At 43.3% G+C, this 17,883-nt stretch overlaps 1 protein-coding gene and 1 long non-coding RNA gene across 7 annotated transcripts in view; one reads left to right on the forward strand and one right to left on the reverse strand.

The window, feature by feature from the left end:
- RBBP5 (RB binding protein 5, histone lysine methyltransferase complex subunit) overlaps positions 1-8,533 on the reverse strand; it is a 50,631-nt gene extending 42,098 nt beyond the window's left edge. For 3 of the 6 annotated variants that reach the window (XM_032288938.1, XM_032288935.1, XM_032288937.1), the window contains exons 1-3: positions 8,362-8,533; positions 3,286-3,311; positions 2,271-2,443 (exon numbers count right to left, since the gene is read on the reverse strand). In XM_032288938.1, the coding sequence (XP_032144829.1) occupies positions 2,271-2,443; positions 3,286-3,311; positions 8,362-8,380 (218 nt within the window). In that variant the 5' untranslated portion in view covers positions 8,381-8,533. The remainder of the gene's footprint in view (positions 1-2,270; positions 2,444-3,285; positions 3,312-8,361) is intronic. The other 3 variants (XM_032288941.1, XM_032288939.1, XM_032288936.1) reach the window with 1 other exon arrangement.
- A 278-nt stretch (positions 8,534-8,811) lies between these two features.
- Positions 8,812-15,359, forward strand: LOC116558775. Its single transcript, XR_004272162.1, has 3 exons — positions 8,812-9,005; positions 14,653-14,757; positions 15,048-15,359. It is a non-coding gene; the product is annotated as an uncharacterized LOC116558775 (long non-coding RNA).
- The last annotated feature ends 2,524 nt before the right edge of the window (positions 15,360-17,883 follow it).

Here is a 17,883-nt window from a genome sequence, read left to right on the forward strand (position 1 = left end):
ACTTTAGGCACAAAGACATTCACTAAACATTATGTAATTAAGGAAAATAACCAGAAAACGGTTAAGTAAATTACGGTTTATCTATCAGACAATATTTACTCATTAAAAAGTTGTTGGCCGGGCGCGGTGGCTCAAGCCTGTAATCCCAGCACTTTGGGAGGCCGAGGCGGGTGGATCACAAGGTCAAGAGATCGAGACCATCCTGGTCAACATGGTGAAACCCCGTCTCTACTAAAAATACAAAAAATTAGCTGGGCATGGTGGCGCGTGCCTGTAATCCCAGCTACTCAGGAGGCTGAGGCAGGAGAATTGCCTGAACCCAGGAGGCGGAGGTTGCGGTGAGCCGAGATCGCGCCATTGCACTCCGGCCTGGGTAACAAGAAAGAAACTCCGTCTCAAAAAAAAAAAAAAAAAAAAAAAAAAAAAAAAAAAAAAAAAGTTGTTAAAGGCTATTCAAGCAAAAAAAAAAAATGTCTAGACAGTACTAGGAAGGAAAAAGCAAACTACAGAATATAGCACAATTACAAACTATGCTTAAAAAATCTTATCTAGAAACTGGGCAGGCATGGTGGCTCACACCTGTACTCCCAGCACTTTGGGAGGCTGAGGTGGGAGGACCGATTGAGGCCAGGAGTTCAAGATGAGCCTGAGCAACACAGCAAAACCCTGTCTCTATAAAAAAATATTTTTTAATTAGCCAGGCATGGTGGCACACATCTGTAGCTACTTGAGAGGATCACTTGAGCCTGGGATTTCCAAGGTTGCAGTGAACTGTGATCATGCCTGTGACTAGCCATTGCACTCCAGACTGAGCCACAGAGCAAGACCCTGTCTCAACAACAACAAAACAAAGAAACAACAAAAAAAGCTGTAGGTAGAAAGCAGTAGTATCTGGTTACTAGGACTACAGAAAATACTAGTTATTTCTATTTTATTTTCCATGATTTTCTAGAATAAGTATATATTACTACATAACAAAAAAACACATATTTTTAATAGGCAAGAGTTTTGTTTCGTTTTGTTTTAGAGATAAGGTTTATAGTCGCCCAGGCACTGGAGTGCAGTGGTACAATCATGGCTCATTACAGCCTAGAACTCCTGGGCTCAAGTGATCCTCCCACTTCAGCCTCCTAAGTAGCCAGGATTACAGATGTGCACCATACACCTGGCTAGATTTTTTTCACTTTTTGTAGAGATGAGGTCTCACTATGTTGCCCAGGCTGGTCGCCTGGGCTCAAGGAATCCTCCCGTTTCAGCCTCCCAAAGCATTGGGATTATATAGGCATGGGCCAGTGCATCTAGCCAGGAGGTCTAAAATTACATTATGATGATGGTTGCATAACTCGGAATATATAAAAACCTGTGAATTGTACACTTTTGAAATTTTATGTTATGTGAAATACACACACACATACACACACACACACACACCCCTCTTACAGCTGTTAAAAATATGTGTATCTATTTCAATCTTTATTGCAAGAATACAACAAAAGGAAACACAAAGGCAGTGAAAGGAACCTAAAGGATCATCCAGTCCAGTGCTTCCTGGATTATTAGAAAAAAGTTGTGGCCCAAGCCACCATTACATTACTGGCCAAACTTTACATGATTCGTGCCTCCTCCCAAACCAGTGCTTTATAATACCATTTAGACAAAAGGAGACAGAATTTAATTAACCTTGATCTGATTAGGTTCTTTTTTTTGGCCCCACGTTCATTTAAAAAAAATGCTGCCCCAAAATAAAATTTTCTGAAGCAAATGGTTTCAGAGAGTAAGAGTGAAATCAATGGGAATTTTTGTAACAGCAGATTTCAACTGTTTTTACATTTGCCATAAAGCCTTAATAACTATATTTCATTGAAGGAATAGTCATACTTGTGATCACTAAAACTACTGAAATTCAGTAACCTGGACAAAACTGAACTCAATAACTTCCATGCTTCTGTCCTAACCGAGACTTTTTACTCTAAATGAAAAGTTAGTATCACAATGATACTACAATTACAATCTGAAAATCTCATTTCAGTATTGAGATATTCTCAGCACCTAATATAGATTCATAATACAATGAATTTATCCCAAGAAAGGTGCTTCAAGGGCAGCATGGGCTCAGGATCTACATAAACCATGAGAAACTATATTACTAATGGCTGAATATTTAAAAATCTAAGTACTAAAATATCTACAATGAGATTAACAAATACATAGTTATCATTCATTCTCCTAACTTAACTCATATTTAACATATTAATTTAAAAATTTCTTACCATAAAGAACACACTGGATGGATGTGTGCACTAATTATTTTAGCAATGCCTCTTGTCAAGAAATCCCAGATGACAATTCGGCCATCATTACAGCCAACCGCAAGCAGTGTGCCCCACCTGTTAAAGGTGCAAGTCAAAGCCATGCTGATACAATCCAAAGTTCCATCAGCTTCCTAAAAATTGAAACAAATACGAGAGACAATAACAGCCAGGTATCCAAATTATTTCCTAAAGATTATCATTTGTGATACTTTTATTGAATATAAATTATATTGTATACCAAAATAACTTCTCTGTGTCTTATTTCTATTAAAATAGCCAAAATGAAGAAACATTTATTAAAGATAATCACAGATTCTAGAAACAGATGTGACTAATCCCTTATATCACTACTATAACTTTGTATAAACTTTCTGGAGGGCAAATGGGCAAAATATAACACAAGTATTTAAAATTCATATCTATTGATGCAGCCATAATTCTGGAAATTTATTCCAAGAAAAAGAATTTAAAACAACAACAAAAAAATCTGGAATAGCCTATATGCATAACACTAGAGAAGTCAAATTCTTTCATATCAATATCAAGCTGTTTAAAATAACCACAATGTCTATCCTCAAACACTCAAGTGTTACAAAATAGTTTTACACTTAAAAAAGTAAAGCACACTTATGGCATATATTTTGATCACTATGTAAAAACACGGATCAAAAAAGAGAAAAGCACATAAAAAAACCTATGATGGTATTGTTTGTGAAAAATGCTTCAGGCAAGTTTTTCTTTAATTTAAAGGAAAATTAACTGTAAGATTACAACATCATGGTAGGGTTTCTAGCCCGCACTTCTTATTTCCTCCCGATCAAAATTGTACACTAGTTCCTTATCATAAGAAAAGATATATTATCACACTTCATGTTTTTTGTCAAAACATAAGGATCAAAAAGCATTTTCTGTTATAACACCAACACCCAGAAGTTACTATGTTCCTAAAAGCACCACAATACAATACTCTTACCTCTGGATAGTTCTGCCCAAAGGACTCTGCAACAAAGCAAAGAAAGAGTTGATGGAACATGTGCCACATAGCAGGGATCACACAACTCACAAACAGTATACAGCAGTGGCTGACAAAGCGAAAGTGGGATCTGAGGCCCTTTCAGGCACTCCATGAGGCCACACTGATTTTCAAGATCCTGCTAAGATGACTTGTTTACTCTCATTATCTTGGAAATATACAGATGAATTTTCCTGAGACATATGACCTGTGATATTGCAGCAGAGCAAAGGCAGAAACAGATGCAAGAAGCCCCCCAACTTCTATTCAGGCAAACATTCAAGAAATTTGTAAAAATGTCAAGACAATGGCATTTTCCTCATTAAATGCTTTTTGTTTTTGAAAACAAAATAACTACTTACATAAACATGTAATGGATTTCTTATGGTTATTTCTAAATAATATACTTTAAAAATATTATCTCAGTTTTAACTTCTAAATTGCTAAACACTGGTAGGCAGATATCACCTACATAAACAAAAACTCTTTGGGGGTCCTCAACTTCTTAAAAGTATAATAGGAATCTGATACTAAAAAGTTTGAGAACTGCTGACATATCCAAGTTAGCAATAGTCTTTCTCCATCACACCCTGTGGGCATTTCACAATTTATTTCCATATTTTACTAAGATAAAAGCAAGGAAAGGCAAGAGCCAATTCATTTCAGTCAAATTATCACAATTACTCTCTGATACCTTTATTAAAAGCAGCAATCACACTCCTTCCTAATAACAGCATTTAGGTTGCAACAGCATCTGGTACTTGATTAAACACAAAATTCTCTTTAATTCTTTTTTTGTTTTGGTTTGGTTTGAGATGGACGCCCAGGCTGGAATGCAGTGGTGCAATTTTCGCCCATGGCAACATCTACCTCCCGGGTTCAAGCGCTTCTCCTGCTTCGGCCTTGAAAGCAGCTGGGATTACAGGAACCAAGCCTAGCTAATTTTTGTATTTTTAGTAGAGACAAGGTTTCACCATGTTGGCCAGGCTGGTCTCGAACTTCTGACCTCAAGTGATCCGCCTGCCTCAGCCTCCCAAAGTGCTGGCATTACAGGCGTAAGCCACTACACCCAGCCAAGTGCTTACAAATTTTTGTGTAAATATGTTTATATAAGCAAGGAAAAAGATATACAAGGATAAACCCCACTTAAAATATGGGATGGAGAGACTTTCTTCTGTGTATATGTAAGTGTGTGTATTTATTTATTTATTTGTTTGTTTGTTTTGAGACAGAGTTCGAGCTCATCCCACAGGCTGGAATGTAATGGTGCAATCTCCACTCACTGCAACCTCCGCCTCACAGGTTCAAGTGATTCTCCTGCCTCAGCCTCCTGAGTAGCTGGGATTATAGGCACATGTCGCCACGCCCAGCTAATTTTTGTAGAGAGGCGGTTTCACCATGTTGGCCAGGCTGGTCTTGAACTGCTGACCTCAGGTGACCCACCTGCCTCGGCCTCCCAAAGTGCTGGGATTACAGGCATGAGCCACCACACCAGCCTCAACTGCTCATTACTGCTTTCAGCTGCATTCCCATAGCTCATTCATTTACTGTGGTTACACATTATACACAGTTACTTGCTTGTCTCTCCCCTTAGCTCTATTTATTTACAAGGGCAAAGCGGTATCTTATTTCAATGTTTTCTGAACAGGACACAATCCACCATAAATGGATAAATTAGTGAGTTGGAAGAATTAATTTAGTGAGTTGGAAAATCAGATATTTTCAATAGATTAGAAAATATCAGAGGACACTGAACATAACAAGGATTAAGTATAATTCTGAGAAATTTACACGTGTGGGTATGTGTACATGTATATAATAAGCTGTGACAGAATATATATTTCTTGCTGTGATTTCTGATAAAAATAAGCTTGACAAACAATCTTATTTAACTATATCTCCAGTGCATGCTGGTGGATACACATCAGGGGCTCAAAAAGTGGTTGCAGAAGTAAAATTAGTATCTTACCTATGAGCCACTTGCGTAACCACATTAAAAATACACGCCTGTAATCCCAGCACTTTGGGAGGCTGAGGTGGGCGGATCATGAGATCAGGAGTCTAGACCATCCTGGCCAACATAGTGAAACCCCATCTCTACTAAAAATACAACAAATTAACCAGGCATGGTGGTGGGCACCTGTAATCCCAGCTACTCAGGAGGCTGAGGCAGGACAATCACTTGAACTCAGGAGGCAGAGGCTGCAGTGACCTGAGATCATATTACTGCACTCCAGCCTGGGCAATAGAGCAAGGCTCCATCTCAAAAGATAAATAAAAATAAACATTCCTTCATAAGTTTATCCTAATGAATGTTCTGCATCATTAAAGAAAAGCCTTTTGCAAGACCCTGCTACTCTTTCAAAGTAGTAGCGTTATCACCTTTCTTCCATCCTTCAATTTTTAAAAATAAGGGTCAACCTTTTGCCCTTGTCTCCCACACCATTCTAAAATCATTGTCATCTGGCTTCTGTTCCAGCTGCTGAGGGGTCCCAAGCTGCCAAAGGACTAAACACAGCAACCCATTCTCAGCCCTCAGACTCAACTGCTTTGATTGACTTCTGTGAAGACACCACGCCAATTTGTACTCTCTTCTTTCTCTACAAGGAATTAAATATGGAAGGCACTTGAAAATGTGCCTATCTCAGAGTAAGTACTTTATAACTGTTAGCTAACTTATTATCATCCCTTATTCCTCCTCTTAGCCCCTAACTACAGATTGTGTGCTTGGCAATTTTCTTTTCTGCCCCTCCCTACTTTTCCCTCCATCATGTCCTCTATTCACAAGGTTTCAATGGGCCCATCTGTAAGATTACAGATCTCTCCCATAAATCCAAACCTATCTCCTGACCCCTAGACCACACACGACATATCCAAAGCTGTCTTTTCCCAATGTCCTAATGCTTTATCAATAACACCTTTATTTGCTCCCATTATTTTTCACATCATTCTCTTACTCATCGCCACTATACACAATCTCTTCTCAAATTTGTCATCCTTACCTCCTCAATGTCTTTTCTATGTCCTAGCTTAGGCCTTCCTTATCACTCATATAATCTGGTCCTCCAAACGGGTTCTCCAAAACTCAACTCCACCTCGCTGTCGGACAAGCCATACAGACTCATAGCTCTAATTGAGTTACTTACTAAGTTAAAACCCTTCAATGCATCTACCCTACCTTCCCTAAAAAGCCCAAACTTTTCAGCTAGGCATTCGAGGGCCGACACAAAATAGACGGCAACCAACCCCATCTATTTATTCACATCCTCTTTCTCCACAACCTGGCCAAGCAGGAAAATTCTTTAGGTCTTCTCTCACTGATGCCTTGCATTCCTATTGAGCATCCCTCCCCATATCTTCATACTTCAGCCTGTTGGTATTTTACCAACCATAAAGATCCACTTAAGCCCGGACACTTTGGGAGGCCAAGGTGGATGGACTGCTTGAGGCCAGAAGTTCAAGACCAGCCTGGTCAACATAGCGAAATCCCACCTCTACTAAAAATACAAGAATTAGCCAGGTGTGGCTGTGTGCACCTGTAGTACCAGCTACTCAGGAGGCTGAGGCATGAGAATCACTTGAACCCAAGAGACAGAGGTTGCAGTGAGCCAAGATTGTGCCGCTGCACTCCAGCCTGGGTGACAGAACAAGACTGTCTTTTAAAAAAAAAATCCACTTAAAACTCCAACTCCTCCACAGGTTTCGGGAGTTTGTGTTTCCTGGTTGACTTTCTTCCTTTGCCCCAAAGACATTCACTCTCTCTTCCAAATATTCGTAGCAATCGGTAATGACTTTTTCAAGCCTGCCTACATTCTCCATTATACTACAGCTATTTTACATAATCACCTTAAACTCCCTGATTTTTTTTTTTTTTTTGAGACGGAATTTCACTCTTGTTACCCAGGTTGGAGTGTGCAATGGCGCGATCTCGGCTCACCGCAACCTCCGCCTCCAGGGTTCAGGCAATTCTCCTGCCTCAGCATCCCGAGTAGCTGGGATTACAGGCACGCGCCACCATGCCCAGCTAATGTTTTGTATTTTTAGTAGAGACGGGGTTTCACCATGTTGACCAGGATGGTCTCCATCTCTTGACCTCTTGATCCACCCGCCTCGGCCTCCCAAAGTGCTGGGATTACAGGCTTGAGCCACCGCGCCCGGCTAAACTCCCTGTTTAATGAAAATATCTTTGAGAGCAAAGACCATTTTTTTAAGTATCTTTGTAGCCCTTTTGACAATTAACACTACTTCTGATTTTTATTTTAAGAGAAACCTAGAAGGAACAGCAAGTCGTGCAGGGATATCTGAAAACCTCAGATATCCCTAGGTTACCATGCTAAATGTCACCTATTGGAAGTCCAGGAGGATAGACCTACGGTTTTTAAACAATCTGGATAGGAGGTAAGGAGGAAATGACTCAAAGTGAGGGTGACAAAAGGCAGTTGCCTCCGTATTTCACACCTCAGTGTTTTACACATGGTCCCTAGTAAAGGACCTTAAACAGGAAGTCAGAATAATTGGATTCCAGTGTCAACTATGCCATTTACTTGCTTAGTGCCTAACCATTACCCTCTAAGCCTTTATTCGTCTGTTCAATGAGAGGCTCCTACCAGAAGATCTCCAAGTCTCCTCCTTAGACATCTCGTTTCTACAAACAGATTAACCTGTCCAGGAACCCAATTCCCTGACAAGTCTTCAAAGCTTCATCCCAAGCCTCACTTCTTCAAATTCCATGTCCAACAACTCTAGCTCTGCCTGCTCTGGGCTACTTTAGCACCTGCGATCCTTATAATCAAAGCTAAGTCACAAACTGCCTGTCCCCATAGCTCCATAATTGATATGAAAGTAGCGTCGGGAGGGGCAATGCAATCTATTCGGGCAGAAGCTGGGCTTCCTCCTGTTGCTGCTCCACATCAGATGTGCCCAATGTTTCATCGCAGGACAGTGTCCCTAAGGTTGCAGCCTGACTCCCCGCCCGCCCGGGTTCCCTCCTTTCCAGTACCCAACGCTTCTCTAAAACGCAGCCAGAACTCTTCTCACCCAGCAACTCGAGGTTCATCCCTGCGGACTGTGGCCGCCCGGTCTTAGCTCCGGCAACAACGCCTTCTCCCCGGCCGGCTTCAGCAACTTGCGTCTAAGTGGTGGGCGCCGCGAGAAGCCTTGGCGCAAGCTCCGGAGACTTTCGGACTTAGAAGGCCCCGCGGCTTCCGCTTTCTTCCCCCGCCTTCCTTGTTCGTTTTGGGTGGGCTGCCCAAATATATGCCTGACAAAGAGCAAGTGTAAACTCCTTCGGAAACAATTAATTATGATCTTTGCTGGGGTACAAAAATGTTATTGTCACTAGTGACTTTAAATAGCGAGAGAATTTAAGGCTATTTGCTCCGAGAACATGTAGGTGAGCTAGAAATTCCAGGCATACGGTTAACCTACTCACCAGCCCCTGCTGTGTTGTGTGTTCAGCGGCGTTGTCCGGGCGGGCTACCTCAGACTCAGCAGGAAAGGTTCCGGGCCAGTCCTACTAATGCAGGAAAGCAGGGAGGTCGTCCCCTAGTGCTCGGGCGTAGAGCGCCGCTGACTTCATCAAGGCGTGTACTTACCCTGTGTGTAGGAGGCGTTGCAGGGTGTTTCAGTCTCGTGAAAATTATTTCTCATTTCTAAAGATATGCCATTGATCCTACCGGAAGGTACGATAACATATGTTAGGCCTGTTTATGTTAGGATAACAAAAACCTTATTATGTAAGGTTTTACCGTTTACCCAGCGTTGACCGGGACGCTGGTGAAAAATAATTCGAATGAGGGGTGGGCTGAGTTTCCCGCAGCTCAGTCATACAGAACTCCGATGAGATACCCAAAGCAATTAGAGAAGTCCAGTTGATGGTATCTAGCGAAAGAGCAAATTTTATATGAACACATTCCTACTATAAATGCTGTGGCTCATCAGGAAACGGAAAGAACGACAGAGGCTAGCTTCAGAAAATAGTACTCGGGCTAGGTCTCCGACAATGGAAAAATACACATACACAAAATTATTAATTGCAGTATTGTCTGTAATTCCAAACTTCTGGAAACAATAATGAAACTTTTGAACAAGGGAGCCCAGCATTTTCATTTTGCGCAAGGCTCTGCAAATTATGTAGCTAGTCCAGTCCGCCTCTGTTTGACAAATTTGCAGAAAGAGAAGCCTCATTCACACAGTACACCCTGTCCTCGGGCCCCAATTGATTGCTCTTTCAGTAAGCCCCTGACCTAAGCTGAACCCAATTAAATTCCTTTCCCAAGAATCTGGAATGGGAATTAAGTGGCCCCCACAGTCTGACACATCAATCGAAGGGAATAAGTGTGAATTAATGAGCTATTTATTGGCTCCTAATAATAGATGGACACCATGGAAGTTGGCTGCAGGTTGCAGAAGGAAGCAGAGGTCCAGAAACAAGTCAAAGATAATAGTTTGTGTATCCAATTGTTTCCCAAAAACATGCTACATTAATGTCTTCTCTTTCCATTATCCTTGGACTTTTATGAAGTATGCCTTTTGCGGCCTGGCGCGGTGGCTCACGCCTGTAATCCCTTGGCCCCCCAAACTGCTGGGATTACAGGCGTGAACCACTGTGCCTGGCCCTGAAAGTTTTTTTTAGCCTGGTGAAAATACAATTTGGCATAAATACTAAAAATACAAAAATACTACAAAAAACACAAAAATTAGCCAGGCATGATGGTGCTTGCTGTAATCTCAGCTACTCAGGAGGCTGAGGCAGGAGAATCGCTTGAACTGGGAAGGCGAAGGTTTTGGTGAGCCAAGATCATGCCACTGCACTCCAGCCTGGGAGACAAGAGTGAAACTCCATCTCAAATAAATAAATAAAATAAATAAATAAACTGTTTTACAACTTGTCCAATGAAGCAAGTATTAATACTTTTATCACTAAGCCAGAAAACATGCACTGAAAATGACAATTGAATAAAATTCTTCTAGGAAGGTTTAAATGACCTATCAGGTAGCAGAAATGTACTTGAAGTTCTGTTCGTCTTCCCAGGATTATGGGTTTGACAAGCCAAACATTGGTAATAAACTCTTAGTAATTTAGAACAGTCATCACACACACCCACTCACACACATACATACACACACGTTTAATTTGGAACATTTTATCTCTTCCATGACTCATGGAAAGCTTAATAATGGAAGCTTAAGGAATTCTCCCACCTCAGCCTCCCAAGTAGTTGGGACTACAGACATGCACCGCTATGCCCTGCTAATTTTTGTAATTTTTGTAAAGACAGGATTTCCCCATGTTGCCCAGGTAGACATCAACCTCTTGGACTCAAGAAATCTGCCTGCCTTGGCCTCTGAAAGTACTGGGATTACAGGAATGGGGCACTGCACCTGGACTTCAATTAATTCTTGTCCTGTTTGGGTTAGCAATTTTATAAACCAGTCATTCATTTTGTTAGAGTTCTGTTCTTAGAATTCTTACCTAATCCAAATGATATAATCCTAAAGTTATCAGAAAGCTGTAGGCAGCTTTTTCTCAAGATCATGGATCAAGATTTACTATCATGAGACTCTTATCTCTCAAATTTTTTGCTTATGCCTGTATGACAATAGAACTGAAAAAGAGATCTCATGTGTGTACTCATGGGGTATGCTTTTATTTGTAGAGGATTTTGCAGCCATTCTTATACTTGGACAATATTACACTTTGAGAGATAGAAGATAAAAGGCCAGTGTCAGAGGAAAAAGAAAATTCTCAGAAGCACTTTATTAAGCACTTAATTTATCCTTTTTTTTTTTTTTTTTGAGACAGCGTCTGCCTCTGTCACCCAGGTTGGAGTGCAGTGGTGCTACCATGGCTCGCCACAGCCTCTCCCTCCTGGGTTCTGGCCATACTTCCACCTCAGCCTCCCAAGTAGCTGAGACTACAGGCGTGTACCACCATGCCTGGCTAATTTTTGTGTCTTTTGTAGAGACAGGGTTTCATTATGCTGCCTACGCTAGTCTCAAACTCCTGGACTCAAGCTATCTGCCCGCCTTGGCCTCCCAGAGTGCTAGGATTACAGGCATGAGCCACTGCACCTGGCCTTAATTTATCTTTAGCACCAGGATACACTAAACTTTCTGGAGCTAGAACAAAAGATGTTTAGCTAGGAGGGAAAGGAAAATGGGAATACCGTGAGCTTCTCTCCAATTCATTAATATCTTAAGGGAATGCCTAATCCATTCTTTGAACATGAGCTTCTTGAAGAAAAGGAGCCTACTCTGTTTTGTTTCCAGTGTTGTAGATTAGTGCTTGGCACACTGTACATGCTCAATAAATAATTGTTGATTGGCTGGGTGTGGTGGCTCACACTTGTAATCCCAGCACTTTGGGAGGCCGAGGCAGGCGAAACACAAGGTCAGTAGTTTGAGACCAGCCTGGCCAACATAATGAAACCCAGTCTCTACTAAAAATACAAAAAATTAGCTGGGTGTAGTGGTGGGCACCTGTAATCCCAGCTACTCGGGAGGCTGAGCCAGGAGAATAGTTTGAACCCGGGAGGCAGAAGTTGCAGTGAGCAGAGATGGTGGCACTGCACTCCAGCCCTGGTGAAAAGAGCAAGGCTCTGTCTCAAAAATAATAATAACAATAATAATTGTTGATCAATAAATAACCACAGGAACTTTTGAACTATATAATTCATTCTCTTCCTAGGCTTTCTTTTATTACTTTCTCTTATTATCTAAAAACAGTACACAACCTTGAAACTAGTTAACTGTGCATTTTATAAGTGATAAAGACAAAATACCTAGCATATTCAAAGCCACGTATTAGCTTATATTAATTGCAATCCAAATTTGCACACTGAGTTTAACTCAACAATCCAGTTAATCAAAACGGATCAAAAGCTGATCCGGGGAAGGCAGAGGAAAATAAAATTCAGATAGGTCCTATCCTTATTTTAAATTTTTATTTTTTTTCATCATTGCTTCTTTTGGGCCTTAATTCTGACTTTTAAAAATACTGAGTTTTGCCAGGCACAGTGACTCATGCCTGTAATCCCAGCACTTTGGGAGGCCGAGGCAGGTGGATCACCTGAGGTCAGGAGTTCAAGACCAGCCTGGCCAACATGGTGAAACCCTGTCTCTACTAAAAATACAAAAATTTTCCCCCGGCCTGGTGGCACGCATCTGTAGTCCCAGCTACTCGGGAGGCTGAGGCAGGAGAATCGCTTGAGCCCATGAGGCAGAGGTTGCAGTGAGCTGAGACTGTGCCACTGCACTCTAGCCTGGGTGACAGAGCAAAACTCTATCTCAAAAAAAAAAAAAAAATTTGAGTTTTTAGGCCAGGCACGGTGGCTCATGCCTGTAATCCCAGAACTTTGGGAGGCCGAAGCAGGTGGATCACAAGGTCAGGAGTTCGAGACCATCCCGGCCAACATGGTGAAACCCCATCTCTACAAAAAAAATAAATAAATAATGAGTTTTGGAGTGCCCCCTTAAATTTTGCACGTCAAACAAGTGCCTCACTTGCCCCACCACAGAGGCCTTGGACAACCTCACAATAAGCACCAGAGGAGGAATGGTCCTTCTGAGTCAGACCAAATTAAGGTCAGAGGGCCAGGCCTTTGTACCCATGAATGACTAGCCATTGGACATAAACTGTTTTTAGCAAGGAAGCAACACCTTGTGAGAGCCAGCTCTTGTCTGCTGAAGGCAACTTGTGGAGAGGAACTTGGCTGTGAGCTATCAGCATCCAACACCCCTTCCAGCTGAGAGACATTCCTGACAGCTTGGTCCTCAAGGGGCAATATGAGGGGCACAACAACCTTTTAGTTCTAATATTATTTCTTTTTTCTTTCTTTCTTTTTTTTGGAGACAGACCCTCACTCTGTTGCTCAGGCTGAAGTGCAGTGGCACGATCTCGGCTCACTGCAACCTCTGCCTCCCGGGTTCAAGCAGTTCTCCTGCCTCAGCCTCCCGAGTAGCTGAGATTACAGTTACATGCCATCTTGCCCAGCTAATTTTTATATTTTTAGTAGAGATGGGGTCTCACCACGTTGGCAAGGCTGGTCTCAAATGCCTGAACTCAGGTGATCCATTTGCCTTGGCCTCCCAAAGTGCTGGGATTACAGGCATGAGCCACCATACCCAGCCCTGCCATTTTTATTAATAAAGGCACTTAATGCTATGCATTTTGCTTAGAGTGTAACTTGTATGAGTTTCGTAGATGGTTGGTACAAAGTATATTGATATAAAGTGTGTTTTCCTTTATATTACAAAGACGGTGACATTTCAGTTTTTATTTCCTCTTTGAAACAGAGGTTATTTAGGACAGTGTGGTTATGGAGGAAAAGGAGTGTTAATGTTTTCAGCCGGGCATGGTGGCTCACACCTGTAATCCCAGCTGAGGTAAGAGGATCCTTTGAGGTCAGGAGTTCAAGACCAGCCTGGGTGACAGAGCCAGCCCTCATAACTAAAAATAATAATAATAATGTGTTCAGTATTATGTTTTTGTTTGAGACAGGGTCTTACTCTGTTGCCCAGGCTGGAGTGTAGTGGCCATTCACAGGTGCACTCATAGCTCACTACAGCCTCAAACTCCTGGACTCAAGTGACCCTCTTGCCTCTTGAGTAGCTGGGATTACAGGCATGTGCCACCCTATTTATGATTTTTTTTTTTTTTTCCTTTTTCTGAGCTAGAGTCTTGCTCTGTTGCCCAGGCTGGAGTGCAGTGGTGCAATCTCAGCTCACTGCACCTCTACCTCCCGGGTTGAAGCAATTCTCCTCCCTCAGCCTCCCAAGTAGCTGGGATTATAGGCACCTGCCACCATGCCCAGCTAGTTTTTTATTTTTAGTAGAGACAGGGTTTTACCATCTTGGCCAGGCTGGACTTGAACTCCTGACCTCGTGATCCACCTGCCTCGGTCTCCCAAAGTGTTGGGATTACAGGCGTGAGCCACTGCGCCCGGCCAACATATTGTCTTTAAACAACAAAACAAAAGCTGGGATATGAGGTCCTGTGGACCACAGTTTTACAGCCTACTGAGGTATCAGATGACCTTTCTGAAACCCCAATCCAGCCAGTTACTTATTCCAGCTTCTATCCTATAAAAGGCCTTTCCTACCTTACAGACTGGTGAGTCTATGCCAAGGAACACAGCACTTAGGCTGCAGATTGTGAGGGTAAGCACCCCTCCCTCAGGTCTCTTAGACAAGAGGGGAGTTGGTATTTAGGATCAATGAGGGTAAAGGGCTGTTGATTAATGTAGGAAGGTGGCTCGAAAGACATCTCAGTTTAGAACCTCGGGCTGACTGTTTCTCATTTTTACCCTTTTTCCCTTTCCTGGGCAGGTCCTTGGATCCCTGACCCCCTAGGTGAAGTGGAGACAGCCCAAGGGCAGCACCCCCTGGCCCACATGCCTACCAAATGCTGCCATTTCGTCTGCACCAAGAAGGGTAAGTGGGGGTCCAGGCCATGGGGAAAGGGACCCTGTCTTTTATTTATTTATTTATTTTATGATTTATTTTATTTTTTTAAGATGGGGTTTCACCGTGTTGGTCAGGCTGATCTTGAACTCCCAACCTCAGGTGATCTGCCCGCCTTGGCCTCCAAAGTGGTTGGATTACAGGCGTGAGCCACCACGCCCGGCATTTTTTTTTTTTTCAGGGGACCCTGTCTTAAATCAGCTCCACTGCTACAATACCATAGAGTGGCTGACTGAAACAACAGAAATTCTCTCTCACAGTTCTAGAGTCTGGAAGTCCAGGATCAAGGTGCTGTTAGATTCAATGTCTGCTGTGGGCCTACCTCCTAGTTCACAGACAGCCTCCTCCCTGCTGTATCCACATGATCCATCTGCTTTTCAGTCTACATCTTGCCTGAGGTCTTCTTGAGGGACTAGGACAGACAGCAAAAGGCTGAGGGACCTGCTCTGCTCTTGTGTTCCAGGAAGAATGGGGTCTGGCTGCTTGTTCTCATGGTCCAGTAACAAGATGCAGACAGACTGGGGAAGGGGTTAGTTAGTTAGTTATTTCAGATACAGTCTCACTCTATTGCCAAGGCTCACTGCAACCTCTGCCTCCTGGATTCAAGTGATTCCCCTGCCTCAGGCTCCGGAGTAGCTGGGATTATAGGCATGTGTCACCATGCCCAGCTAATTTTTGTAGTTTTAGTAGAGACACAGTTTCACCATGTTGGCCAGGCTGGTCTCGAACTCCTGACCTCAGGTGATCCACCCGCCTTGGCCTCCCAAGGGAGTTTATTTTTGCAGCCTGTTACAGGGAGGTCAAAGTAACTTATCACACCAACTCAGGTACAAGTTTTTTCCAGTGCTTATATACATTCTAAGCTCTATACCTACCTGTGGGAGTGCACCTATAAAGAGAGTGTTTCATTCAGTCTATATCTAATTTTTAAGTAGGGTCTGGGGTCTGGAAAGCTTTCTCTAGAGCCTTGGAAAGCTTCTTAGCCTTAGGTGGGCCCTCGTACAAGGAGTACGTATAAGAATGCTTTGTTGGCTGGGCGCAGTGGCTCATGCTTGTAATCCCAGCACTTTGGAAGGCCAAGGCAGGCAGATCACCTGAGGTCAGGAGTTTGAGACCAGCCTGGCCAACATGGGAAACCCCATCTCTGCTAAAAATACAAAAATTAGCCAGACATGGTGGTGTGGGCCTGTAATCCCAGCTACTTGGGAGGTTGAAGCAGGAGAATCGATTGAACCCAGGAGGCAGAAGTTGCAGTGAGCTAAGATCCCACCACTGCACTCCAGCCTGGGTGACACAGCAAGACTCCGTCTTAAAAAAAAAAAAAACAAGGCCGGGTGCGGTGGCTCAAGCCTGTAATCCCAGCACTTTGGGAGGCCGAGGCGGGTGGATCACGAGGCCAAGAGATCGAGACCATCCTGGTCGACATGGTGAAACCCCGTCTCTACTAAAACTACAAAACATTAGCTGGGCATGGTGGCGTGTGCCTGTAATCCCAGCTACTCAGGAGGCTGAGGCAGGAGACTTGCCTGAACCCAGGAGGCGGAGGTTGCGGTGAGCCGAGATCACGCCATTGCACTCCACCCTGGGTAACATGAGTGAAACTCCGTCTCAAAAAACAAACAAACAAACAAACAAACAAAAAAACCCATTATTATTCTATCAGACATTAGTAACTAACTGAGAAAGCCCAGGCGGAGTCTTAATGGGTTTGTTCTCTCATTCTAGACTGCAAGGTCTGCCCACGCCGTGAACAGCATGGTAATCTCTGTGACCTGCAGGTACACCCCAGATGAGTTCCTGGAAGAAATGATCAACCCATGCACCACCTAACTAACCTGACACATTCTTCTATTGTTTCTTATTCCGGCCTCAATTGACAAGGCAATTGGGCTTTAACAGACCTTGGCCAACCTGGTGACTCTACGCCCAAGGACCCCCTCCCAGCTTGCAAAAAACCACCAACTGTAAAGACTTCTGTAACTTTCCACTGCCCATCCCAAACCTATAAAATCAACTCCTATCCCACCACGCTTCGCTGCCATCCTTTTCGGCCTCAGCCTTCCTGTACCCAGGTGAATAAACAGCCATGTTACTCACCCAAAGCCTCTTTGGGGGTCTCTTCATTCAGAGCATGTGTTTTAACACAGCCCTCATACTCAGGTACCAGTTTCTTCAGTTCTTTAATGCCTAATGTATGCCGTCATCAAAATTACAGTAAAGGGTTAGTGGAAACTTAGCTGCTCTGGCCACTAATGGAAACCTGGCCTGCCACACTAGGACCCAAGGGGATATCATGTGGTGACAGGGCCACTGGGCCCTGCAGGAGAGTCTCATGGAGTGGGGAGATGACTGCCTAACCTGGCCCACTAGGCTCTAGGCCCCCATGGGGTAGGGAAGGGCAGAACAAAGAAAAGGGAGACACAGCCTCCGGCGTGGGCGCTCCTCTGGAAATAGAGACATACCATATGTGTTAGTTTATTAGAAATACCACAGCCATGTTGCTTAAACAACAGAGATTTTATTTTCTCACAGTTCTAAAGGCCAGGATCGCAAGGTCAAGGTGCTGGCAATTTTGATTTCTCCTGTGGTCTCCCTCCTCGGGTTGCAGATGGCCGCTTTCTCAATGTGTCCTTCCATGGCCTTTTCTCTGTGCAAATGTGCACCGCTGGTGTCTCTCCGTGCATGCTAGTCTCCACTTCTTATAAGTACATCAGTTATATTGGATTAGGGCCCACTCTAATAGCCTCCTTTTATCATATTTAGCCCTTTATTTAATTTTTAATTTTAATTTTTTTTTTTTTTTTTGAGACAGAGTTTCGCTCTTGTTACCCAGGCTGGAGTGCAATGGCGCGATCTCAGCTCACCGCAACCTCCGCCTTCTGGGTTCAGGCAATTCTCCTGCCTTAGCCTCCTGAGTAGCTGGGATTACAGGCACGCGCCACCATGCCCAGCTAATTTTTTGTAGTTTTAGTAGAGACGGGGTTTCACCATGTTGACCAGGATGGTCTCGATCTGTTGACCTTGTGATCCACCCGCCTCGGCCTCCCAAAGTGCTGGGATTACAGGCGTGAGCCACCGCGTCTGGCCCTAATTTTA

The sequence above is a fragment of the Sapajus apella genome, unplaced genomic scaffold (assembly GCF_009761245.1).
Source record: "Sapajus apella isolate SASKATOON/1434 unplaced genomic scaffold, GSC_monkey_1.0 scaffold22, whole genome shotgun sequence".
Lineage (NCBI taxonomy): Eukaryota > Metazoa > Chordata > Mammalia > Primates > Cebidae > Sapajus > Sapajus apella.